General features: G+C 40.0%; 1 protein-coding gene across 7 annotated transcripts in view; it reads left to right on the top strand.

Annotated features, from left to right (window-relative positions):
• Positions 1-24,510, top strand: part of AGBL2 (AGBL carboxypeptidase 2) — a 47,129-nt gene that overhangs the window by 10,042 nt on the left and 12,577 nt on the right. For all 7 annotated transcript variants that reach the window (XM_045485220.1, XM_045485222.1, XM_045485223.1 and 4 more), the window contains 6 exons: positions 4,884-4,991; positions 12,867-13,020; positions 16,007-16,789; positions 18,295-18,451; positions 23,066-23,192; positions 23,790-23,890. In XM_045485220.1, coding sequence (XP_045341176.1) covers positions 4,884-4,991; positions 12,867-13,020; positions 16,007-16,789; positions 18,295-18,451; positions 23,066-23,192; positions 23,790-23,890 — 1,430 coding nt within the window. The remainder of the gene's footprint in view (positions 1-4,883; positions 4,992-12,866; positions 13,021-16,006; positions 16,790-18,294; positions 18,452-23,065; positions 23,193-23,789; positions 23,891-24,510) is intronic.

The raw sequence follows: 24,510 nt of genomic DNA, 5'->3' as shown, positions 1-24,510 counted from the left end.
AGCATGGCATGTTTGAGCAACCATGGAGCATTGAGCATGAAAGACAGGAGATAAAGCTGAAAATAGAGGGAACTTCTCAGTGTCTTAACTGGGCACAGGATTCTGCTCTTAAGGTGTTTGGAAATGGAGGGTGAATTTTGAGTTCGTATAATAGCTGAGAAGTCCTAAGATCAATTTTTAGATAAAAGTCTTAGTTGATGTGGCTGAACAATAGGATTTTGCTTTTCTCTGTATAAAATAAGCAAAGAAAATTCCTGTGAGGATTTTGGATGCAGTTCCAAGAGGGGGAAAAAGTGGGAAACTGGAATTAAATAACCATGTTATTGCAGTGGTAATCCACAAAAGCGGTAGATTTTTATTTATTTTTTTAAGTACTATGCCCAACATGGAGCTTGAATCCAGAATCCCAAGATCAAGAGTTGCACCCCAGCACTACATATTTTAAAAGGCAATTCTTTTTAATTTCAAGGAAATTTGATAACAAGCACCTTATTGTTTAAACCAAATTGACACCCTCATCATTTCCCATCTCTTTAAAGATAAGAAATTAGCATTGTTTTAAAAAAATTTTTTTAATGTTTTATTTTATTTTTGAAAGAGAGACAGAGCACAAGTGGGGGAGGGGTACAGAGAGAGGGAGACACAGAATCTGAAGCAGGCTCCAGGCTCTGAGCTGTCAGCAAGAGCCTGACGCGGGGCCCAAACTCACGAACCGTGAAATCATGGCCCTGAGCTGAAGTCAGACACTCAACTGACTGAGCCACCCAAGTGGCCCAAGCATTGTTTTTTAATGAGTTGCATCTTTATTATTTATTTTGTCTTTATTTTTTTATATTTAGTCAGTCAGAAGATAATATTAGAAGCAGTAAAGGACTGCAGGTTTTTTTTTTCATGTTTATTTTTGAGAGAGCGTGCATGTGAGTTGAGGAAGGGCAGAGAGAGAGGAAGACAGAGGATCTGAAGGAGGTTCTGTGCTGTCAACTCAGAGCCCAGTGTGGGGCTTGAAATCATGAACCCTGAGATCATGACCTGAGCCAAAGTCAGATGCTTAACTGACTGAGCCACCCAGGTTCCCTAAGAACAGAAGTTTTAAGCACAGATTTTGGAGTGATTCCAATGAGGTTCTAGGCCCAGATCTGCCACTTACTAGCTGTATGACCTTGAGCTCATTTTTTTTTTTTTTCATTCAAATTTATTTAAACTGAAAAAAAAAAAACTGGTTACCCATTTCTCCCGTCTACCTCTGGCAACCACCAATGAGCTTATTTCTTTGGTTTTGTTGTTTGTTTTGTTTTTTAAATCCAATATGTAAGAGAGATCACACAGTATTTGTCTTTCTCTGTCTGACTTATTTCACTTACCACAATGTCCTCAAGGTCTGTACATGTTGCAAATGACAAGATTTCATTCCTTTTTTATGGATGAATAATATGTCATTGTGTGTTTGTACCACAATTTCTTTGTCCATTCATTCATCAATGAACACTTAGGTTATTTCCATATCTTGGCTATTATAAATAATGCTGCAGTGAACATGGGGGTGCCCTTATGTTTTTGAGTTCGTATTTTCATTTTCTTTGGATAAATACCCAGAAGTAGAATTGCTGGATCATATGGTAGTTTTATTTTACAATTTTTTTTTAATTTTTTTTTTTTTTTAAGACAGCGAGAGAGAGCACAAGGAAGAACAAGTGGGGGGGGGGGGGGGCAGAGACTGAGGGAGAGAGAGAATCCCAAGCAGGTCCCGCATTGCCAGTGCAGAGCCCTACACAGGGCTCAAACTCAAGAACCATGAGATCATGACCTGAGCCAAAATCAAGAGTCAGATGCTTAACCGACTGAGCCACCCCTATTTTATTATTTTTTTGAGGAACCTCCATACTATTTTCCATAGTGGCTGTACCAATTTACATGCCCCGCCAACAATAGGGTTCCCTTTGCTCCACATCCTCGCTAACATTTGTTATTTCTAGTCTTTTTGATGATAGCCATTCTAACTGGTATGAGGTGATTTTCATTGTAGTTTTGATTTGCATTTCCCTAATGATTATGATGGAGAGCATTTTTTCGTGGCTCTGTTGGCCATCTGTATGTCTTCTTTGGAAAAATGTCTATTCAGATCCTCTGCCCATTTTTTAATTGGAATGCTTGTTTGTTTGCTATGAAGGTGTATGAATCCTTTATATATTTTGGATAGTAGCCTCTTATCAGATATATTATTTGCAAATATTTTTTCCCATTCACTGGGTTGCCTTTTCATTTTGTTAATGATTGCCTTTGCTGCACAGAAACTTTTTAATTTGATGCAGTCCCACTTGTTTATTTTTGCTTTTGCTGCTTTTGCTTTTAGTGTCAGATTTAAAAAATAATCACCAAAGGGCACCTGGCTGGCTCAGTCAGTAGAGCATGTGACTCTTGATCTTAGGGTTGTGAGTTCAACCCCACATTGGGCATGGAGCCTACCTAAAAAACATCATCACCAAGACCAATGCCCAGCAGCTTACTGCCTATGTTTTCTTCTAGGAGTTTTATGGTTTCAGGTCTTAAATTCAAGTCTTTAATCCATTTTGAGTTTAATTTTTTGTATGGTGTCAGACAGTGTTCCAGTTTCATTCTTTTGCATGTGACTGTCCAGTTTTCCCAACACCCTTTATTGAAGAGACTGTCCTTCCTCATCATATATTCTTGGCTCCTTTGTCATCAATTAATGGACCATATATATGTGGATTTACTTCTGGGCTGTCTATTCTGTTCCATTGATATATGTGTCTGATTTTATGCTAATACCATACTGTTTTAACTACTGTAGCTTTATAATATAGTTTGAAATCAGGGAGCATGAAGTCTCTATCTAGCTTTGTTCTCTCAAAATTGCTCTGGCTACTCAGGGTCTTTATGGTACCATAGAACTTTTAGGATTCCTTGGTCTATTTCTGTGAAAAAATGCCATTAGAATTTTTATAGTGACTGCATTGAATCTGTATATTGATTTGGGTAGTATGGACATTTAAAAATATTCTTCAAATACGTGAGCATGAATATCTTCTAATGTATTTGTGTCTTCTATTTCTTTCATTAATGTCTTATAGTTTTGAATATACAGGTCTTTCACCTCCTTAGTTGAATTTATTCCTAGGTATTTTATTCTTTTTGATACAGTTGTAAATGGGATTGTTTTCTTAATTTCTTTCTGATAGTTCATTACTAGTGTATAAACATGCAACATGTTTTTGTATCAATTGTAGTGATTTTGCATTCTGTATATTTACTGAATTTATTTATTAGTTCTAGCAGTTTTTTGATGAAGTTTTTACTATTTGGGGGAGTTTTTGAGAGAGAGAGAGGGGGGCATATGAAGAGGGAGAGAGAGAATCTTAAGCAGGCTTCACATCCAGCACAGAGCTCAACGCAGGGCTCAGTCTCACAGCCCTGGGATCATGACCTGAACCAAAATCAAGAGTGGGACGCTTAACCAACTAAGCCACCCAGGTGCCCCTTTAGTGTTTTTTATGTACAGTATCATGTCATCTGCAAATAGTAACAGTTTGACAGTTTTACTTTCCTTTCCAATTTGGATGCCTTTTATTTATTTATTTTTCCTTGCCTGATTACTTCAGCAAGAACTTTCAGTACTATGTTGAGGAAAAATGATGAGTCAGCATCTTTGCCTTTGCCTGATCTTAGAAGAAAAGCTTTCAACTTTTCACATTTGAGTATGGTTTTAGCTGTGGACTTGTCATATATGGCCTTTATTATGTTGAGGCTCCCTCTATACCCACTGTGTTGAGTTTTTATCATAAATGGATGTTGAATTTAGCCAAATGGTTTTTCTGCATCCGCCAAGATGATTGATGATTGTTATCCTTCATTTTGTTAATGTGGTGTATCACATTATCTAATTTGCAGATGTTGAACCATCCTTGCATCCCTGGAATAAATCCCACTTGATCAATGTATATGATCCTTTTAATGTATTATTGAATTTCATTTGTGTCTTTATATGCTGTTGGCTTTCATCAATGGCTACTGTAGTTAAAATGATACTGAGAGTTGCCCAAGTCACATACAAGAAATCTTTTAGAATTGAGTGTTACTGAAAAAGCTTTGTTTCTTCTGAAATAGTTGATATACTTGTTCCTCTATGGTAATATAAATTATGTAGCTGATCATATTTTCCTGCCTTTAAAAAGAACTTTTGGGCACCTGGCTGGCTTAGTCAGTGGAGTACGTGACTCTTGATCTCAGTGTTGTAAATTTGAGCCCCGTGTTGGGTGTAGAGATTACTTAAAAATACAATCTTAAAAATAATTGCCAAAGAGAAAGAAGCTCAGGGCCAAATTTTGAAGAGTTGTTAGAGCAACTATAGATCAACTATATTGACCTTTCTGGCTTATTTTTAAGTCTTCTATTTAAAGTTTATATTGTGGGGCGCCTGGGTGGCTCAGTCAGTTAAGTAGCCGACTTCACCTCAGGTCATGATCTCACAGACTGTGAGTTCGAGCCCCGCGTCAGGCTCTGTGCTGACAGCTCAGAGCCTGGAGCCTGTTTCAGATTCTGTGTCTCCCTCTTTCTGACCCTCCCTCGTTCATGCTCTGTCTCTCTCTGTCTCAAAAATAAATAAACGTTAAAAAAAAAAAAAATTAAAAAAAAAAAGTTTATATTTTTGTTGTATATGCTTTTTGTTAAAAATCTCCTCATAATCTTTATGGAAAGAAGCAAGACGTAATTTACAAACAAACTGGAGACTTACTATGAGAATTTGGTTTGATTCAACCAGACTAACCACATGAATAATAATTATTATATATAATTTTACATTAGTTCTGGATAAAATACCTTTTATGTTGCTTCTTATTTTGTACATTTTTAATGTTTTCTTTCAGAGTGGGTTCCACCTCAACCAGAATATTTCTATCAACCTACAGGAAATGAAAAGTTACCAGAAATTGTAGGAGAAGAAAAAGGCACAGTTGTCTTTCAATTAGATTCAGGTATCGTTATTACACTGAACAGTCAGTGATAATCATGACAATATTGTAATAAACATATTTTCTATAATAACAGTTATTTTTAACAAACTATAGTTTAGTGATAAATAAACTGTCCTTCCAGACCAGCCTGAATAGGAGCCGTGATATTAATGGCTAATCAGATTTAAAATTTCAGTTGTTTTTTGGAGCGCCTGGGTGGCTCAGTAGGTTGAGCGACTGACTTCGGCTCAGGTCATGATCTCACGGTTTGTGAGTTTGAGCCCTGCATCGGGGGCTGTGCTGACAGCTCAGAGCCTGGAGCCTGCTTCAGATTCTGTGTCTCCCTCTCTCTCTGCCCCTCCCCCACTCATGCTCTGTCTGTCTCAGAAATAAATAAACATTAAAAAAAAATATTAAAAATAAATAAAATAAAATTTCAGTTTTTTTTTTTTTAATTTTTTTTTAAATGTTTTATTCATTTTTGAGACAGAGAGAGACAGAGCATGAACGGGGGAGGGGCAGAGAGAGAGGGAGACACAGAATTGGAAACAGGCTCCAGGCTCTGAGCCATCAGCCCAGAGCCCGACGCGGGGCTCGAACTCACGGACCGCGAGATCGTGACCTGGCTGAAGTCGGACGCTCAACCGACTGCGCCACCCAGGCGCCCCTCAGTTGTTTTTTAAAATGACAGTACCTTTTTCTTAATAGTTCTAAGCCCATTTTAGAGGTTCTTCTGTATTGGGGAGCCTGGGTGGCTTAGTCGGTTGAGCTTCTGACTTCGGCTCAGGTCATGACCTCACAGTCTATGAGTTTAAGCCCCACGTCGGGCTCTGTGCTGACAGCTTGGAGCCTGGAGCCTGCTTCTGATTCTGTGTCTTCCTCTTTCTCTGCCCCTCCCCCACTCATGCTCTGTCTTTTTCTGTCTCAGAAATAAATAAACATTAAAAAAATAAATTTAAAGGTTCTCCTGTGTCACTCCACTTCCTAGAAATCAGATATTGGATATTCGGGGGAACTTGCTCTTCTTTTCTCCATCTCTGTGTTTTAGTGAGTTCTTTGTAGTATGTGCATATAACTCTCATTTGCCATGTGGTTTAATTGATTTCCATTAATTTGCAGCCTTCCTATAGGTAGAATCCATCTCTCTCTTTTAATGTTTATTTTATTTTGAGAGAGAGAAAGAGAGCACAATTGCGAGCAAGGGAAGGGCAGAGAGGGAGAGAGAGAATCCCAAGCAAGCTGTACACTCAGCATGGTGCCTGACACGGGGCTCAATCCCACAACCATGAGGTCATGACCTGAGCTAAAATCAAGAGTCAGACACTTAACCAACTGAGCCACCCAGGGGCTCCTAGAAAATATTTTTAGGGGCACCTGGCTCAGTTGGTTAAGCATCTGACTGTTGATCTCAGCACAGGTCTTGATCTTGGGATCGTGAGTTCACACCCTGTGTTGGACTCCTTGCTGGGCATGGAGCCTACTTAAAAAAGAAAAAAAAAGAATGAAATTTGGGAAATATACAAATACTCAGAAATTAAATCACATATATATATTTTTTAACATTTGTTTATTTTTGATAGAGAGACACAGAGTGTGAGCGGGGGAGGGGCAGAGGAAGATGGAGACACAGAATCTGAAGCAGGCTCCAGGCTCTGAGCTATCAGCACAGAGTCCCATGTGGGGCTCGAACTCATGGACTGCGAGATCATGACCTGAGCCGAAGTCAGATGCTCAACTGACTGAGCCACCCAGGTGCCCCTAAGCAGCACATTTCTAAGTAACCCATGAATTAAAGAAATCTTAAGAGATGAATATTTTGAGCTGAGTAAAAATAAAAGAACATATCAAAATTTATGGGATGCAGTTAAAGTACTGCAAGGTAAACCTATGGCTTCAAAATGCCTATATTTGAAAGGAAGAAAGAGCTCCAATTAATTACCTAAGCTTTCATATTAATAAATTTGAATAATAAGCACAAACTAAGTCCAAAGCAACCAGAAGGAACGATATAATAAAGATAAGGATGGAAATCAGTGAAACAGAAAATAGGAAAACAATGTGGAAAATCAAACCAAAAGTTGGTTCTTTGGAAACCTCAACAAAACTGACAAAACTTTAGCTAGACCAACCATGAAAAAAGAGGAAGGAAACACACACAAAAAAAGAATTACAAGTTACAACTTATTGCCAAAAAATTAAACAACATAGATGAATAGGAAAAATTGTTAAACACAACTGACTCAGGAAGAAATTTTAAAAATCTGAATAGATGAAAACAAAGAAATTGAGTTAGTAATTAAAAATCTAGTAATTAAAAATTCCTTGCCCAGATGGCTTGACAGGGTTTGTTTGAATTATATCAAACATTTAAAGGTGAAATAGTACTAGTCCTTCATCAGCTCTGAAAACAGTAACAGGAGGAAACATTTCTAACTATTTGTGAAGCCAATATTCAAAGTTAGACAAAGACATCACAGAAAAGCCGTATTCCTTAAGAATATAAATGCAATGTTTTGATGATTTTTTTTTCTATCCAGGTTCATAACTGTGGAGACTTAGATAATAAGTATTTTAAAAATGAGGACCTCTAAAAAAAATAAATAAGTAAATAAAAATAAATAAGTAAAATCAGGATCCCTAATAATCATCTTTAGGGCAGAAATGTTTCCTTGCTGATGGAGGCTAAGGACATTTTACTCTTTTCGTTGTCAGCGCAATGATTGCAGATTGCGTTCAAAATCTTGATAATTCACTGTGGCTTCTAACGTTCTAGAATTATAGAGGTGGAAGGCACACCGTGTTCTCTCCTTCCCTCTCCACCTTCCTTCCACAATACTGGGCTCCACTATGTGTATCAGTAGCAAACATTTATTAAGCAGTTACTATGCACTGCTATTTTTTCTGCATGTAGTCTTAAAAATCTCTTATCTTGTAAATGAGAGATGAGGTAAAATCAGGAAAAGAAGAGGTAAAGAAAAAGATTTTTAAATAAAGAAAATAATCTATTGCTTAAAAAAAAAAAGAATATAAATGCAAAAAGCCTCAACCAAATATCAGTAAACCAATTCCAACAGCATATTAAAGGATTATACAGCATGACCAGGGAGGATTTGTTCCAGGAATGCAAGGATGGTTCAGGCTAAAAACCATACACCAGCGTGGCACACCACATTAGAACAAAGAGAAGAACACGATCCTCTCAAGTGATGCAGAAAAAGCATATGAACATTCAAAAAACTAGGAATAGAAGAAAATTCCTCTGCTTGAAAAAGGTTATGGAAAGGATGAATCAACTTCACACTCACTAAAATAGCTATAATAAAGGCAATTAACAGGTGATGGGTAGGATGTGAAGCAGGTAGTAATAGAAACATTTAAGACAGAAAGGACATAAGGGCACCTGGCTAGTTCAGTTGGTAAAGCATGCTAGATCATGCGACTCTTGATCTCAGGGTTATGAATTCAAGCCCACATTAGGGGTAGAGTTTACTTAAAAAAAGAAAAAGATATAATGTTCAAGAGCAATGAGTCAAGAAAAGTTAATAGGAACCCTCCCAAGGATGAGGAATTAAGTTTTAAATTCATAATCTCAGAATGTGAAGTTAGTCATAGGGAGGGACATGGCAAGCTAGAGAAGCTTTCAATAAGGGCATCCTTCGTCATCACCAAAAATCATCTGATGCTTATTGTATATATAGGTACCAGAGTTAATTAGAAGTTTTTTTTTTTTTTTTAATTTATTTATTTTGAGAGAGAGATAGACCACGAGCAGGGGAGGGGCAGAGAGAGAGGAAGAGAGAATTGCAAGCAGGCTCTGCACTGCCAGCATGGAGCTCAATGTGGGGCTCGAACCCACAAATCATGAGATCATGACCTGAACCGAAGTCAGACGCTTAACCGACTGAGTCACCCAGGTGCCCCTAGAACTTTTTAAAAGGGGTTCTCTGAGATTGGGAAATGTTGTATTCAAGAAATAGCAAGAAAAATATTCTCACAATTTGAAAATCAGTATTTGCTATACAGTAATGATCAGAAAGGAAATCAATTTTATTGGAGGAGGAATATGTACCAAGTTTAGTTAGTAGAAATAAAATGTGTTAAGTCAATGAAATCAGGGTAGGCTTCTAGAGAAACAACCAGAACTAGGAGGGAGGGACCGCAGTGTTCACATTTCCACAACTGGAAAAATGAAATGAACCGATTCTAGCAGGTGGCCCAACTTCGAAGTAATTTCATATTCTCTGCTCCCAGTTGCCTTGATTATGAGTGCTTGTGTTAGTAATACCGTGTTGGGAAAAGCTACATGTGGGGAAGTGAGTGAGGTGAAGCAACTTACAGTCTCCCTAGCTCCACCTACTGAGAGTCTGAGAAGGAGTTTGGGAGACATTAAAGTATAAGGTCTTAAGTGGATAGACTTCAGTCATAAATAATGGAGGATGTACTGCTCCTGGAACCTCAAGAAAGTATTGGGCTTTTTTTTTTTTTTTTTTTTTTTTAAGATTTCATTTTTTTTTTTTTAATTTTTTTTTTTTTCAACGTTTATATTTATTTTTGGGACAGAGAGAGACAGAGCATGAACGGGGAAGGGGCAGAGAGACAGGGAGACACAGAATCGGAAACAGGCTCCAGGCTCTGAGCCATCAGCCCAGAGCCTGACGCGGGGCTCGAACTCACGGACCGCGAGATCGTGACCTGGCTGAAGTCGGACGCTTAACCGACTGCGCCACCCAGGCGCCCCAAGATTTCATTTTTAAGTGGGGAGCCTGGGTGGCTCAGTTGGTTAAGTGTCCGACGTCAGCTCAGGTCATGATTTCACAGTTTGTGAGTTCCAGCCCTGTGTTGGACTCTGTGCTGACAACTCAGAGCTTGGAGCCTCTTCAGATTCTGTCTCTGTTTCTCTCTGCCCCTCCCCCTGCTCATGCACTCTCTCACTCTCGCCCTCAAATATAAATAAACATTAAAAAAAAGAAAAAAAGGATTTCATTTTTAAGTAATGTCTACACCCAAAGTGGGGCTTGAACTTCACAACCCCGAGAACAAGAGTTGCATGTTCAACCAACTGAGCCTGCCAGGTGCCCCAAAAGTCTTGGGTACTAGAAGTCTATTTTACCTCTTGTTGACCTGGTGGTAGTCATTTTCAACAAACTCCTTGACCTTGAATTCAATTGCTTTACCTGTTCTATTCAGAGATGTTTTCTGCCTAGGAGCAACCCCTAGGGCTGACAGCTCACTCTCCTGAGGGCAACTTTTGTGAATTTTCCTTATTGTCCTGTTAATGTGCAGTTGTGGCAGTGGTCTTGATCTTGTCCTTTGGACTCACCAAGGAGAATTGAGCCCACCCTGTTGGAGGAATGAAGAAACAGAAAATGGAGAAGATGGGACTCCAGGGAGAATTTGGGAGTTTGTCGGTTTACCTGCTATGAGAATAATGGGGAGAAACAAGGAAAGAGGTTTTATCTTTGAGAAATGTTACTGTGGACTATGAATTGGATCATCTTTAATGTTTTTACCTGAGAGACTCAAAAAAATGTCGAAATTCCTGTATTAATTACATCTGGTTGCTGGTCTATAACTTTGTGCTTCCATGAAGAGACTGAACCACGTAGGTCCCCAGCTTTTAGTTGCATTACGTGACTCTGCTCCTGCCTCCTCTGTGCTTGTTTTCTTCTTTTACTCGCTTCTTTATATGCTTGCTTTTCTCTTTTGCTCTCATTTATTATCCAAATATTTATTACCTAAGTCTCCACAGCGACAGAGTTGCCTATTGAAACAAAAGCTGTCGTAACATGAACAGATTTACTAATAAATTAGACTTATATAATCAGTCCCCACATGTCAGCATATTACTGTTTAATGCTCCCATCTGCCCTGCCCTGTGGTCAGCGTCTTTGTTAGTCACTTGCCAATTGGTGGATATTGTTAATATGTGACAATATAATGCAAGTACAGTAAAAATCAGCTGCAAAGTGAAATTATCCTTACAAGAGATGCAGGATTTTATGAAGCTGATGGATGTTAAGGAATTGCTTGAATCACTTGCAAAGCCACTGACAAATGAGAATCTAGACATTTTTTTAGCAGTTAACAACAGTTGAAGAGAAAATCAACAAAAGATGACAAAATAGGCTCTTCTAGACATCATGATAAGAATATGGTGGTACAAAGTCTTTGGGAAAACTACAAAGTTTTACAAATAGTTTTGAAATAGTTTTGCAAAAGAAACTGTAAAAATCAAAGATGTCAGATGGCAGTCTTACTGAATTTGTCTGAAAAGTTGCAACCCCACTTTTTTTTCTTTTTTTTTTTAATGTTTATTTTTGAGAGACAGTGAGAGTGGGGGAGGGGCAGAGAGAGAGGAAGACACAGAATCCAAAACAGGCTCCAGCCTGAGCTGTCAGCAGAGCCCAACAGGGGACTTGAACTCACAAACGTGAGTCACAAACCACACTCACAAACCAAGTTAGATGCTCAACTGACTGAGCCACACAGGCGCCCCTCAACCCCACTTTCTAAAACAAATTAACAATTGATTATTGCAAGGATTAGAAAGAGATGATTATAATCTAAATTTTGTTAAATAAAATAAATTATATATATATATATATATATATATATATATATATATAGTTTGTTTTAGCATCATTTTAAAGATAAAATTTCAATCATAACCTTTTCACTATAATTACTATAGATATTTTGGTTCCCTTCTTAGGCTAATTCACCCATGCCAATTCTTCTCAAACTTCTATTATTTTTTTATATTTAAATCTGGAAGGATATACCAAAAAATTATATGAAGTATACTTTCTTTCTTTGTTTTTCTCCATTTTTTTTTTAATGTTTATTTTTTATTTTTGAGACAGAGAGAGAATGGGAGAGGGGCAGAGAGAGAGGGAGACACAGAATCTGAAGCAGGCTCCAGGCTCTGGGCTGTCAGGATAGAGCCCGATACAGGGCTTGAACCCCTCCCAAACTGCAAGATCCTGACCTGAGCAGAAGTCGGAAGCTTAACTGACTGAGCCACACAGATGCTCCTCTATTATTATTATTATTATTATTATTATTATTGTTTTTTTTTTTTTTTTTTTTTTTTTTTTAATTAATAGATGCTCAGTTGGTTGGGTGTCTGATTCTTGGTTTCGGGTCAGGTCAGGATCTCACAGTTTCATGGGTTCAAGCCCTGTATAGGGCTCTGCACTGGCAGTGCAGAACTTGCTTGGGATTCTCTCTCTCCCTCTCTCTGTCCCTCCCCTGCTTGTGCTGTCACTGTCTCTCTCAATATAAGTAAATAAATTTTTTTAAAAGTTAAAAAATAATAGATGCTATTTTTTTAGAATAAAGATTGTAAATGTTTTCAGATGCTCTATGTAGAATCTCATTTGTTAACATCCTTTCAGATTAGGGTTTATGTGGGTACAAACAGTATCTGAGATGCCAGGGGCAGCTGTGCAGCAAAAGGAGGTGCTCTACACCACTTTAAAGGTCTTCAAAGAAATACAATGTTTAAAATCAAAAGTCTCAGCAAGGACCCTTGAAAATTTGAATATTCATTATCGTTAACCTAGAATGGCGATAAACACACAGAGGAGCTCTGTGAATATTGGCTGGATGAATAGATTCTAAAATTTTTTTTTTTTTCAATGTTTATTTATTTTTGGGACAGAGAGAGACAGAGCATGAACGGGGGAGGGGCAGAGAGAGAGGGAGACACAGAATCGGAAACAGGGTCCAGGCTCTGAGCCATCAGCCCAGAGCCCGACGCGGGGCTCGAACTCACGGACCACGAGATCGTGACCTGGCTGAAGTCGGACGCTTAACCGACTGCGCCACCCAGGCGCCCCTGGATGAATAGATTCTTAGTGGAACCTGCTCTAAATAGGTCTGTCTCCTCTGCAGTGCCCACCGAAGGTTCCTATTTCACTAGTTCCAGAGTGGGAGGCAAGCGAGGGATCATCAAGGAGCTTGCTGTTACGCTGCAAGGACCTGAGGACAAGACTCTCCTGTTTGAGTCAAGGTTTGAGAGCGGGAATCTGCAAAAAGCTGTCAGAGTGTGAGTAACAGGAATTTCCCAAAGGGGTGATCACTGGAGGGACTGACTCACGTCTTCAGGAGTCATATTAGGAGTTAGGGGTGTTTTTGGAAAAGAGAGAAGTGGTGAGAAATGGTATGAGGACGAAGAAAAATTGAATAATTGTGACTCATATTCCCTCAGGGTAAAAATTTATCTACATTTTTTTTTCTGCTTATGAAAGAAATTAGTATTAATTTAATTTGTATTAATAGGGGCGCCTCACTGGCTCAATCAGAAGAGCATAATCTCAGGGTCATGAGTTCAAGCTCTGTTTTGGGTGTAGAGTTTACTTAAGTAAAACTCAAGAAGAAATCTGTATTAATAAAAATACATAACATAAAAAATTGAAGTTCTGTAATCGTACCTCTTAGATGCAGAAACTGTTAACAGTTTGGTATACATGCAGTAATTTTTCCCCCTTTTACTGTGTATGTATAATATGCAGAAATTATTTTGTTTTTAAAAATAGGATGATGGTATACATACTGTTTTGCAAATTGCTTTTTTCCACATAATAAGCTTTATATTTTTCCTATGGCAATACTGCAGATTTATCTCATTATTTTTTTAATTTTATTTTTTATTTTTTTAAATTTACATCCAAATTAGTTAGCATATAGTGAAACAATGATTTCAGGAGTAGATTCCTTAATGCCCCTTACCCATTTAGCCCATCTCCCCTCCTACAACCCCTCCAGTAACCCTCAGTTTATTCTCCATATTTATGAGTCTCTTCTGTTTTGTCCCCCTCCCTGTTTTTATATTATTTTTGTTCCCTTCCCTTATGTTCATCTGTTTTGTCTCTTAGTCTTCATATGAGTGAAGTCATATGATTTGCGTCTTCCTCTAATTTAACTTAGCATAATACCCTCCAGTTCCATCCACGTAGTTGCAAATGGCAAGATTTCATTCTTTTTGATTGCCGAGTGATGCTCCATTGTATATATATACCACATCTTCTTTATCCATTCATCCATTGATGGACATTTGGGCTCTTTCCATACTTTGGCTATTGTTGATAGTGCTGCTATAAACATGGGGGTGCATGTGTCCCTTCAAAACAGCGCGCCTGTATCCCATGGATAAATACCTAGTAGTGCAATTGCTGGGTCGTAGGGTAGTTTTATTTTTAGTTTTTTGAGGAACCTCCATACTGTTTTCCAGAGTGGCTGCACCAGCTTGCATTCCCATATCTCCTTATTTTTAATAATTCATACTATTCTATTGTATGGGTGTTCCATATCATGTGTAACCTGTGCCCAGCTGATAGGAAATGAAGGTATTTACTGTTTTTTGTTTTTTTTTTTTTTTTAATTTTTTTTTTTTCAACGTTTATTTATTTTTGGGAGAGAGACAGAGCATGAACGGGGGAGGGGCAGAGAGAGAGGGAGACACAGAATCGGAAACAGGCTCCAGACTCTGAGCCATCAGCCCAGAGCCTGACGCGGGGCTCGAACTCACGGACCGCGAGATCGTGACCTGGCTGAAGTCGGACGCTTAACCGACTGCGCCACCCAGGCGCCCCTACTGTTTTTTGTTTAATGAATTAACAGAATTAATATTCTTGGGCACTTTTTAAATTATATATATATAATTTTTTTATTAATTTTTAAGTTTACATCCTAGTTAGTTAGCATATAGTGCAACAGTGATTTCAGAAGCAGAATCCAGTGATTCATCCCCTACATATAACACCCAGTGCTCATCCCAACAAGTGTCTTCCTTAGTGCCCCTTACCCATTTAGCCCATCCCCCCTCCCACAACCCCTCCAGCAACCCTCAGTTTATTCTCTATATTTAAGAGTCTCTTAATGGTTTTTCCCTCTCCCTGTTTTTATATTATTTTTGCTTCCCTCCCCTTAGCTTCATCTGTTTTGTATCTTAAATTCCTCATATGAAAAGGGGCGCCTGGGTGGCGCAGTCGGTTAAGCGTCCGACTTCAGCCAGGTCATGATCTCGCGGTCCGTGAGTTCGAGCCCCGCGTCAGGCTCTGGGCTGATGGCTCAGAGCCTGGACCCTGTTTCTGATTCTGTGTCTCCCTCTGTCTCTGCCCCTCCCCCGTTCATGCTCTGTCTCTCTCTGTCCCAAAAATAAATAAACGTTGAAAAAAAAAAAAAAATTAAAAAAAAAAAAATTCCTCATATGAATGAAGTCATATGATATTTGTCTTTCTCTGACTAATTTCGCTTAGCATAATACCTCTAGTTTCATCCATGTAGTTGCAAAGACATTTATATTTTTAAATATTTGTGATGTTATGGGATACATTCTAGAAATATAATTGGGGGGCCAAAGGGTTTGAACACTTTAAGTATTGCTGTTTTTTGCCAAATTACCCTCCAACATGATTTCAGTTCCCATCACCGGTGTATGAAAGCGACTGTTTCCCAAAGCTGGAATATGCATGAAATGGAGGGAGAATGACTTCCGATTTTAATTTGCCTTTCTTGCATTATGCCTGTGTGGGAGCATCTTTTCAGGATTTAGTATTTGTATTTCCTCTTCTGCTACTTTTCAGTAAGGTGAATGCATTGCAGAGATGCCCCCTCATCTTCAAACAGTTGGTAATCAGAGCTAAAATAACACCTGAGGCTGACAGTTCTCCTCCATAGTGGTCATGTCCAGGAGGTAGCTAACAGCCAACAGAGGGCTCTGGCTTCGCTGCCGTTAGGTATGGTTCTAGAAATGTGTTGAAGTGGTTGGGAACTGCTACTGAACACTCCAGAACGATACTAAAAAACTCACAGAGCTCCCAAATACCCCAAATAAACTTGGTTGACCCATATTTCTTTCAGCCTAATGTATGAGTTGAGGAACTAGGTACACTAGAAAATTAATGTTTGAGGTAGCAGGCTTTCCTGTTGAAATAAGATCTATTTTTGCCCAGGTAAAACATTTTTTAAGCTTTGTTTTTTGAGGCGGGATGTGGTGTTACAGAGATATTCTTCTATTTTCTCCACTACAGAGATACCTATGAGTATGAGCTCACCTTGCGAACTGACCTCTACACAAACAAACACACTCAGTGGTTTTATTTTCGAGTGCAGAACACTAGAAAAGATGCCACCTACCGCTTCACCATTGTCAACTTGCTAAAACCCAAGAGCCTTTATACTATAGGGATGAAGCCACTCATGTACTCCCAGTTGGATGCCAAGACTCACAACATTGGCTGGAGAAGAGAAGGAAATGAAATCAGGTACTATAAGAACAACAGGGACGATGGGCAGCAGGCCTTTTACTGTCTCACGTGGACCATTCAGTTCCCACACGACCAGGACACTTGCTTCTTCGCACACTTCTATCCATATACATACACTGACTTGCAGTGCTACCTGCTGTCAGTGGCAAACAATCCTGTCCAGTCTCAGTTCTGCAAACTCCGAACTTTATGCAGGAGCCTTGCAGGAAATACCGTCTACCTGCTCACCATCACCAACCCATCCCGGACCCCTCAAGAGGCAGCTGCAAAGAAAGCTGTGGTCTTGAGTGCCAGAGTCCACCCCGGAGAAAGTAACGGCTCCTGGGTCATGAAAGGCTTTTTGGACTTCATCCTGAGCAACTCTCCAGATGCCCAGCTCCTCAGAGATATCTTTGTCTTCAAAGTGGTTCCTATGTTAAATCCAGATGGAGTGATTGTGGGCAATTACCGGTGTTCATTGGCTGGAAGGGACTTGAATAGACATTATAAAACCATTCTGAAGGAGTCTTTCCCTTGTATCTGGTACACCAGGAACATGATCAAAAGGTGAGCCCCTTTATCTGTTGATCTTCCTCCAAATGCTGTGAGTGCTCTCTGATGGGTGCGAAGGCTCTCTTTGATGTAGCAATCAGATACGGCTTGAGAGAGAGTCTGCCATTCTCTTTGCAGTCACATGAGTTTGTTCAGTTTCAAACTTTTAAGTCATGTTTTGTCTCTGGGGTTAAACTGAACATGCAACATTTCTGCCAGGGGTTGTTTGACGTATAAGTGAAACAATGGAATAGAGAGGTCACAAGTCAGAAGTTCATAGGTCTTTGTCAGGAGGCCTGTAGAATAATAATAATAGTACCTAACTACTAGGCAGTGTTTGTGTATAGGGGACAGGCGGTATTCTCAGTGCTTTACAGATACATGACCCGTGTAATCTTCACATTAACCCCCTGAGGTAGGCACAATCAGTATCCCCATTATATATGATGAGGAAACTAAGGCCCAGAAAAGTCAAATCACTTGCCCAAGGTCATAGAGCTAATAAGCAACAGAATAGATCATTTGAATACACGCTCTCGGGTTCCAGAATCTGAGTTCCTTAATGCCTCTTATATTTCATCGCACAAAGAAAGAATAACAAAAAAGTCAGTTAATATTTTCCAAGCCTGTGTGAAAGCAATTGAAGGCTATGATGTAATAGCACCCACCTTAAAGGAAATGAAACTACAGCGTGTAAGATATGTGAATGCATACGCCTTCTAACCTTATCTGTGTGAGAGGGTGGGGGGAGTGTTGGGCTGGCAGGCAAGATGGCTAAGGGCATGTGCTTGGGAGTCAAGACAGGCCTGGCTTTGAGACGTGGTGTTACTACTGGCTGGTTCTGTGACCTTGGATGTGATTGCACCTCTCTGCACTTCAGCTTTCTCATCTGTAGAGGAGGGTAATCTTACCTGCCTTGGGTGGTTACTTAAGAGAATTAGATGAGGACCCTTGTCATCTGTTTAGCACAGCGCTCAGCACATTGTAAGTGTGTGGCATTACTGTCATCCTCTTCATCCTATCATTATCATCATGGAGAAGGTGACCATGATGGAAGACTAAGGAGGTGTCCTGGGTGAAGAGGAGACAAAGAGGAGCTGAGCCTTACAGGAACCGGTACTGGAAAGTCAGGGACCCAGGCTTTCTTCGTTTCTCTTTTTCATCCCTACACTTACAGCCGCTTCCCTTCTCTTTCTCTTTCCCCAGGTCTGCCCCCAGAGGGGGCTTTCTTTCAGTTGATTTCCTCCACTTCCTTGTCAACTTATACAGGGCCTATCCAACACCCCTTTCCACATCAGGGTGTTTTCATTTCAAGTCCCTCTGACTGGCAGGGGTGAGGAGTGCTGGTGGCATGTTTACAGCAGTAGCCGAGGGTGAGGACAGGGTCCTTTGAAGGGGTTGGCATTTTCTTTAGTGGGAAGGTAGCAACAGACATACTTAAGGAAGAGACTGTAAAAGATCCTTGATTATTTTCATGCATCTGGATGTCCACTAAATCTTTTGTTTGCCCCTCTCAATAGACTTCTTGAAGAAAGGGAGGTTCTCTTGTATTGTGATTTCCATGGCCACAGCCGTAAGAATAATATCTTCTTGTATGGCTGTAATAACAATGATCGCAAGTACTGGCTTCATGAGCGAGTCTTTCCTTTAATGTTAAGCAAAAATGCGCCAGATAAGGTAAGCACACAAGGTAAGCACATAAGGTAATCTTCCGTCCATTGACTAAGGAGGAAAGGAGTTCGCTGCATCCTATGTGTAGTGTTTGATCTGCCACTTCACATTTCTTTTCATTATCTTGGGTAAATCCCAGCAGTCTGGACCTCAAGACTTTACTCTGGTTTTTGTTTACAATATAATGATTCAACAGTTCTCTACATTATTCAATGTTCATCGTAAGTGTACCCTTAATCCGCTGTATCTATTTCACCCATCCCCTGCCCTCCTCCCCTCTGCCAACCACCAGTTTGTTCTCTGTACTTAGGACTCTGCTTTTTTGTCTCTTTTTTCTTTGTTTTGTTTTTTAAATTCCACATATGGTTGAAATCATATGGTACTTGTCTTTCTCTATTTCACATAGCATTTTACCCTTTAGGTCCATCCTTGTTGTTGCAAATGGCAAGATCTCATTCTTTTTTATGGCTGAGTAATATTCCATTGTGTATCTATACCACATCTTCTTTATCCATTCATCTATTAACAGACACTTGGGTTGTTTCCATATCTTGGCTATTACATATGGGTGCAATAAACATATGGGTACATGTATACCTTGGTATAAACATATGGGTGCCATAAATATATGGGTACATATATATCTTTTTTGAATTAGTGTTTTTGTTTTCTTTGGGTAAATACCCAGTAGTGGAATTACTGAATCTTATGGTAATTCTATTTTTAACTTTTTGAGGAACCTCCATACTGTTTTCCACTGTGGCTGCACCAATTTACATTCCCACCAACAGTGCATGAAGGTTCCTTTTCCACATCTACACCCACCCTTGTTATTTCTTGTCTTTAATTCTAGCCATTCTGATGGGTGTAGGTGATATCTCATTGTGGTTTTGATTTGCATTTCCCTGATGATGTGTGATGTTGAAGATCTTTTTATGTGTCCATTGGCCATTTGTACATCTTCTTTGGAAAGGTACTTCAAGAATATAGAAAGGTGTGGCTTTAAGAATTACTCTGTGTACATCCACAAAAGAACAGATAAATAATATATAGTATATCCACACAATGGAATGTTATTCAGCAATAAAAAAATGAGGTGCTGATATGCTAAGACATAGGTGAATCTTGAAACATGCTACGTGAAAGAAGCCGGACCTAAAAGGCCACATTTTTTTTAAAATTTTTTTTTTAACGTTTATTTATTTTTTGAGACAGAGAGAGACAGAGCACGAATGGGGGAGGGTCAGAGAGAGGGAGACACAGAATCCGAAACAGGCTCCAGGCTCTGAGCTGTCAGCACAGAGCCCGACGCGGGGCTCGAACTCACGGACCGCGAGATCATGACCTGAGCCGAAGTCAGCTGCTTAACTGACTGAGCCACCCAGGCGCCCCTAAAAGGCCACATTTTTGTGTGATTCCATTCTATGAACTGTTCAGAAGAGGCAGATCTGTAGAAACAGAAAGTAGTGATTAGTCGGTGGGGAGGGGAGGTGGCCTGACTGCTAATAAGTACTGGGTTTCTTTTTGGAGGTAATGAAAATGTTCTAAACAGAGAGTGGTGATGGCTGCATAACTGTAAATATACTTACATCCTTGAATTGTGTACCTTAAATGTGTGAATTTTACAGCATGTGAGTTATATCTCAATAAAGATGATATTTTTAGGGGCGCCTGGGTGGCTCAGTCGGTTAAGCATCCGACTTCAGCTCAGGTCACGATCTCGCGGTCCGTGGGTTCAAGCCCCGCGTCGGGCTCTGGGCTGATAGCTCAGAGTCTGGAGCCTGCTTCCGATTCTGTGTCTCCCTCTCTCTCTGCCCCTCCCCTGTTCATGCTCTGTCTCTCTCTGTCCCAAAAATAAATAAACGTTGAAAAAAAAATTTTTTTTAATGATATTTTTAAAATTTTTTTAATGTTTATTCATTTTTGAGAGATAGACAGAGACAAAGTACGAGCAGGGGAGGGCAGAGAGAGAGAGAGAGAGGCAAAGAATCCCAAGCAGGCTCCAGGCTCTGAGCTGTCAGCACACGGGGCTCAAACCCACAAACTGTGGGATCATGACCTAAGCTGAAGTTGGAAGCTCAACCCACTGAGCCACCCAGGCGCCCCTCAGTGAAGATGAGTTTTGAAAATTGCTCTGGCTGCTTTTCCTGGGCACAAGTTCAAACTCTTAGTAGGTAATTTATTCTCTTTAATCCTGTGCTTGGCAGTGATAGAAGGGATTGAATGATACACAAAATACTAATATTATATGAGTCTCCACAGAAAAGTTTACATAAGACAAGATTACAAATAACTGAAAGATAGTAAATGGCTAATAAAAACAACTTAAAAGTCTTTACCAGTTGGCTGAGTAACAACTCTGACAGTTAGGCATAAACAGAGGATCTGCATTGGCTTAGACGTTAGTTTTCAGCATCATAAATAGATCCACAAAATGTAATTTCATTAGAAAGAAGAAATTAGGGGCGCCTGGGTGGCTCAGTCAGTTAAGTACTCAACTCTTGATTTTGGCTTAGGTAGTGATCTCATGAATCGTGAGATTGAGCCCATGTTAGGCTCTGCACTGATTGGGATTCTCTTTCTCTCTTTGCCCCTCCCACACTCACATGTGCGCTTGCTTTAACAAATGTTTATTTATTTTTGAGAGAAAGAGAGGGAGCGGGGGAGGGCAAAGTGAGGATCTGAAGCAGGTTCTAGGCTGACAGCCAAGAGCCCTATCTGGGCCTTGAACTCACTAACTGTAAGATCATGACCTGAGCTGAAGTCGGTCACTTAACCGACTGAGCCACCCAGGTGCCCCATCAAATAAATAAACATTTACCAAAAAGAAAGAAGAAATTAGGTTGGATTTAGAAAAGTTTTTAAATAATAGTGCACATTTTCTCCTATAAAGATATATGACAAATATTTTATATCTACTATTCTTACATTAAAAAGAAAGAGGAAGCTTTTCTTTCTCCCTCCATTTTTTTCTTCCTTCCTTCCTTTTCTCTTTGTTTTTAAAAAATCTTCCTGTCTGTGTTTGCTAGGGATCTCTTTAAATAAAATGGCATCCAAATATGTGTCTTGTTAAAAAAAATGTTTTTTTAATTAAAAATAAATGACATCCAGGGGCACCTGGATGGCTCAGTTGGTTAGGCGTCTGACTCTTGATTTCAGCTCAGGTCATGATCTCTTGGGTTTTGGGTTTGAGCCCCACGTTGGGCTATATGCTGACAGTTCAGAGCCTGCTTGGGATTCTGTCTCTCCCCCCGCCTCTCTGCCACTCACCCACCTGCACTCTTGGTCTTTCTCTCTCTAAATAAATAAGTATTTTTTAAAAAATTAGGGGTGCCTGGGTGGCTCATCTTGAGTGTCTTACTTGGACTCAGGTCATGATCTTGAGGTTCATGGGTTCAAGCCCCACATCGGACTCTGTGCTAACAGCTTGGAGCCTGGAGCTTGCTTCAAATTCTGTGTCCCCCTCTCTCTCTGCTCCTCCCCCACTCATGCTCTCTCAAAAAATAAAATAAAAACATTTTTTAAAAAGTTTTTTAATTAAAAAACAAATGACATCCAGAACCCAGTATCTAAAACAATTAAAAACAGAGCTATACTAATTAAAGGGGGATGGCAGGCTTGGAACCTTGCCCATTCTGCCTCCTTCAGTCTTTGTGGCAGGAATGCTTGAGGCTCCTCAGTAGAACCCCTGGATTCCAGGGTGCACCACTTAAAAACCTCTAGGTGGTGAAATGCCTTCCCACTGTAAAGCATTTTCAGCAGGATAGGATAGGTCGGGATAGGTGCCAAGTGTACATTGCAAACTCCAAGTAAGGAAAGAGGGTTGGGGTGGTCATGAAGGACAATGGAGGATATTGAACTCCGAGCCAAGAACATTAAGTGTGAGGAAGTGAGACAGTTCTAGGCAGATTATAGGGGTGAGGCATACCCAGATCATAAATAGAGGATAAACCCAACTGGATCCAAGGGCTCAAGTTGCAGAGGAGTAGAAAATAAATCTTAGAAATGTGGCTAGTGTCTTGAATGCCAAAGTAAGCCAGCATTCCCAAACTGGAGTTCAAAGAACCCTAGTCCTGCAAAATGTCCCTGGAAAGGTAGGGAAGGGAAGGAAGGGTTCACGGGCAATAAGGAACAGAATTTACTCTCTCCCCTTTGGAGACTCACAGTCTACAATAATGAAATGCTTGGGAGAGGGGGTACCTGGGTGGCTCAGTCGGTTAAGCATCTGGCTCTAGGTTTCTGCTCAGGTCATGATCTCGTGGTTTCATGGGCTCAGGCCCCACATTGGGCTCTGTGCTGGCATGTGGAGCCTGCTTGGGATCCTCTGTCTCCCATTTTCTCTGCTCCTCCTTCACTCACGCTCTCTCTGTCTCTCTCAAAATAAAAAAAAAGGTCCTGCATAGGAAGACTGTGTAATTTTGTTAGCCCCTCATCCTCCTGACCAACATGACCATAGCACTAATTTTCTCCTCTGTAATCCCTTAGAATTATTACTATTTTATGGAACATACTTTAGGAAATAATATATAGACCCCAGGGAAACCATTCTTATATTAATGAGTCATTGGCATCTTATATTTGCCAGTTTATGATTAACAGAGGATTTGGGTTTCTTTTTAGTTCTCTTTTCATAGTTGTAATTTTAAGGTCCAAAAGTGCAAAGAAGGAACAGGACGAGTTGTAATGTGGCGGATGGGAATCCTGAACAGCTACACCATGGAATCTACCTTTGGGGGGTCCACACTGGGTAAGCTCTCTTTTGTATATCATAGGTCAGCATGACAAGGGGGAGCCAAGCAAAGCTCTGAGGACAGGAAGTCCTTTTGAATGTTGGGGAGATGATTGACCTAGAGAGTTTTCTTAACTGCGCCTTATGCCAAATTTGACTAACCTAAATATGAGTGTGAAATATAACACTTGGTGGGGCAGTGTAGGCCCAAATATAATACTTGATGGGGAATCAGGCAGATCTGGGTTCGAATTGCCTCTCCATTTCCAAGTTGTGTAATCCTGGCTCAGTTACTTCATTTACTCTTTGAACCTCATTTTTTTTTTTTTAACTGGCAATAAAAGCAGTACCTGCATTATAGGTACTACTTAATGCACATAAAGCCCTTGGCATAGTGCCTACCACAGAGTAAAACTTCAGTAATCATGGCCATCATGATTGGAAATTTTTTCATTGTCAGATTCTTCTGAACCAAACCGGATCTAGAAGGAGCAAGACCCTGTCCAGAAGCACAATATTCTAGAATCAGAGGTGGCGTTTCTAAGGAGCTATTCATAAATTAGATTTGCATTCGCTTATTCTTTAATGAGAAATGTTTATGGATTTTTTTTTCAGGCAATAAAAGAGATACTCACTTTACTACTGAGGATCTAAAGTCTCTAGGTTATCATGTTTGTGACACCCTTCTGGATTTCTGTGATCCTGACCGAACCAAGGTAAAAATGGGGTTCAAGAAATGTGGTGGTGCTACTGTGATCAGTTTCACATGGGTCCAAAGTCAGCCTACTGAAATTATAGGTGGTCTTTATTTTCCTCTTAATATCGTTCTGAAGTTTTTATAATCAGTAAAAGAAAGCCCCCAGCCTGCACACTGTCCACAAATAGCAACCTCGTAACTCACCAAGAATATAGAAGCCTTCATGCCTACCCTCCTTCAGCACACCTCTCCCTCATTTTGCTTTCCAGAAAAGCAGGAGTTCTTCCCCTTCTCTGAAACTAACCCTGCCCTTTGTGCACCCACCAGCCCCTCAATCCATGGCCTCCCTAAGGTCTTGCCTTATTAATTACCTCCTCCCTTTTCTGTGTCCTCAGTTTTTTCCTCTTCTTCTTTTTTTAGTTTATTATATATTTTTAACATTTATTTACTTATTGTGTGTGTGTGAGAGAGAGAGAGGTGGGGGGGGTGCGGTCAGAGGGAGAGAGAGAATCCCAAGCAGGCTTCAGGCTGTCAGCACAGAGCCCGTTGGGGGCTCGAACTCACAAACTGTGAGATCATGACCTAAGCCAAAATCGAGAGTTGGACACTTAACCAACTGAGCCACCCAGGCGCCCCTTT

The sequence above is a fragment of the Leopardus geoffroyi genome, chromosome D1, assembly GCF_018350155.1.
Source record: "Leopardus geoffroyi isolate Oge1 chromosome D1, O.geoffroyi_Oge1_pat1.0, whole genome shotgun sequence".
Lineage (NCBI taxonomy): Eukaryota > Metazoa > Chordata > Mammalia > Carnivora > Felidae > Leopardus > Leopardus geoffroyi.
Note: the sequence above shows the minus strand (reverse complement) of the source record. Positions and strands in the feature narration are given on the sequence as shown.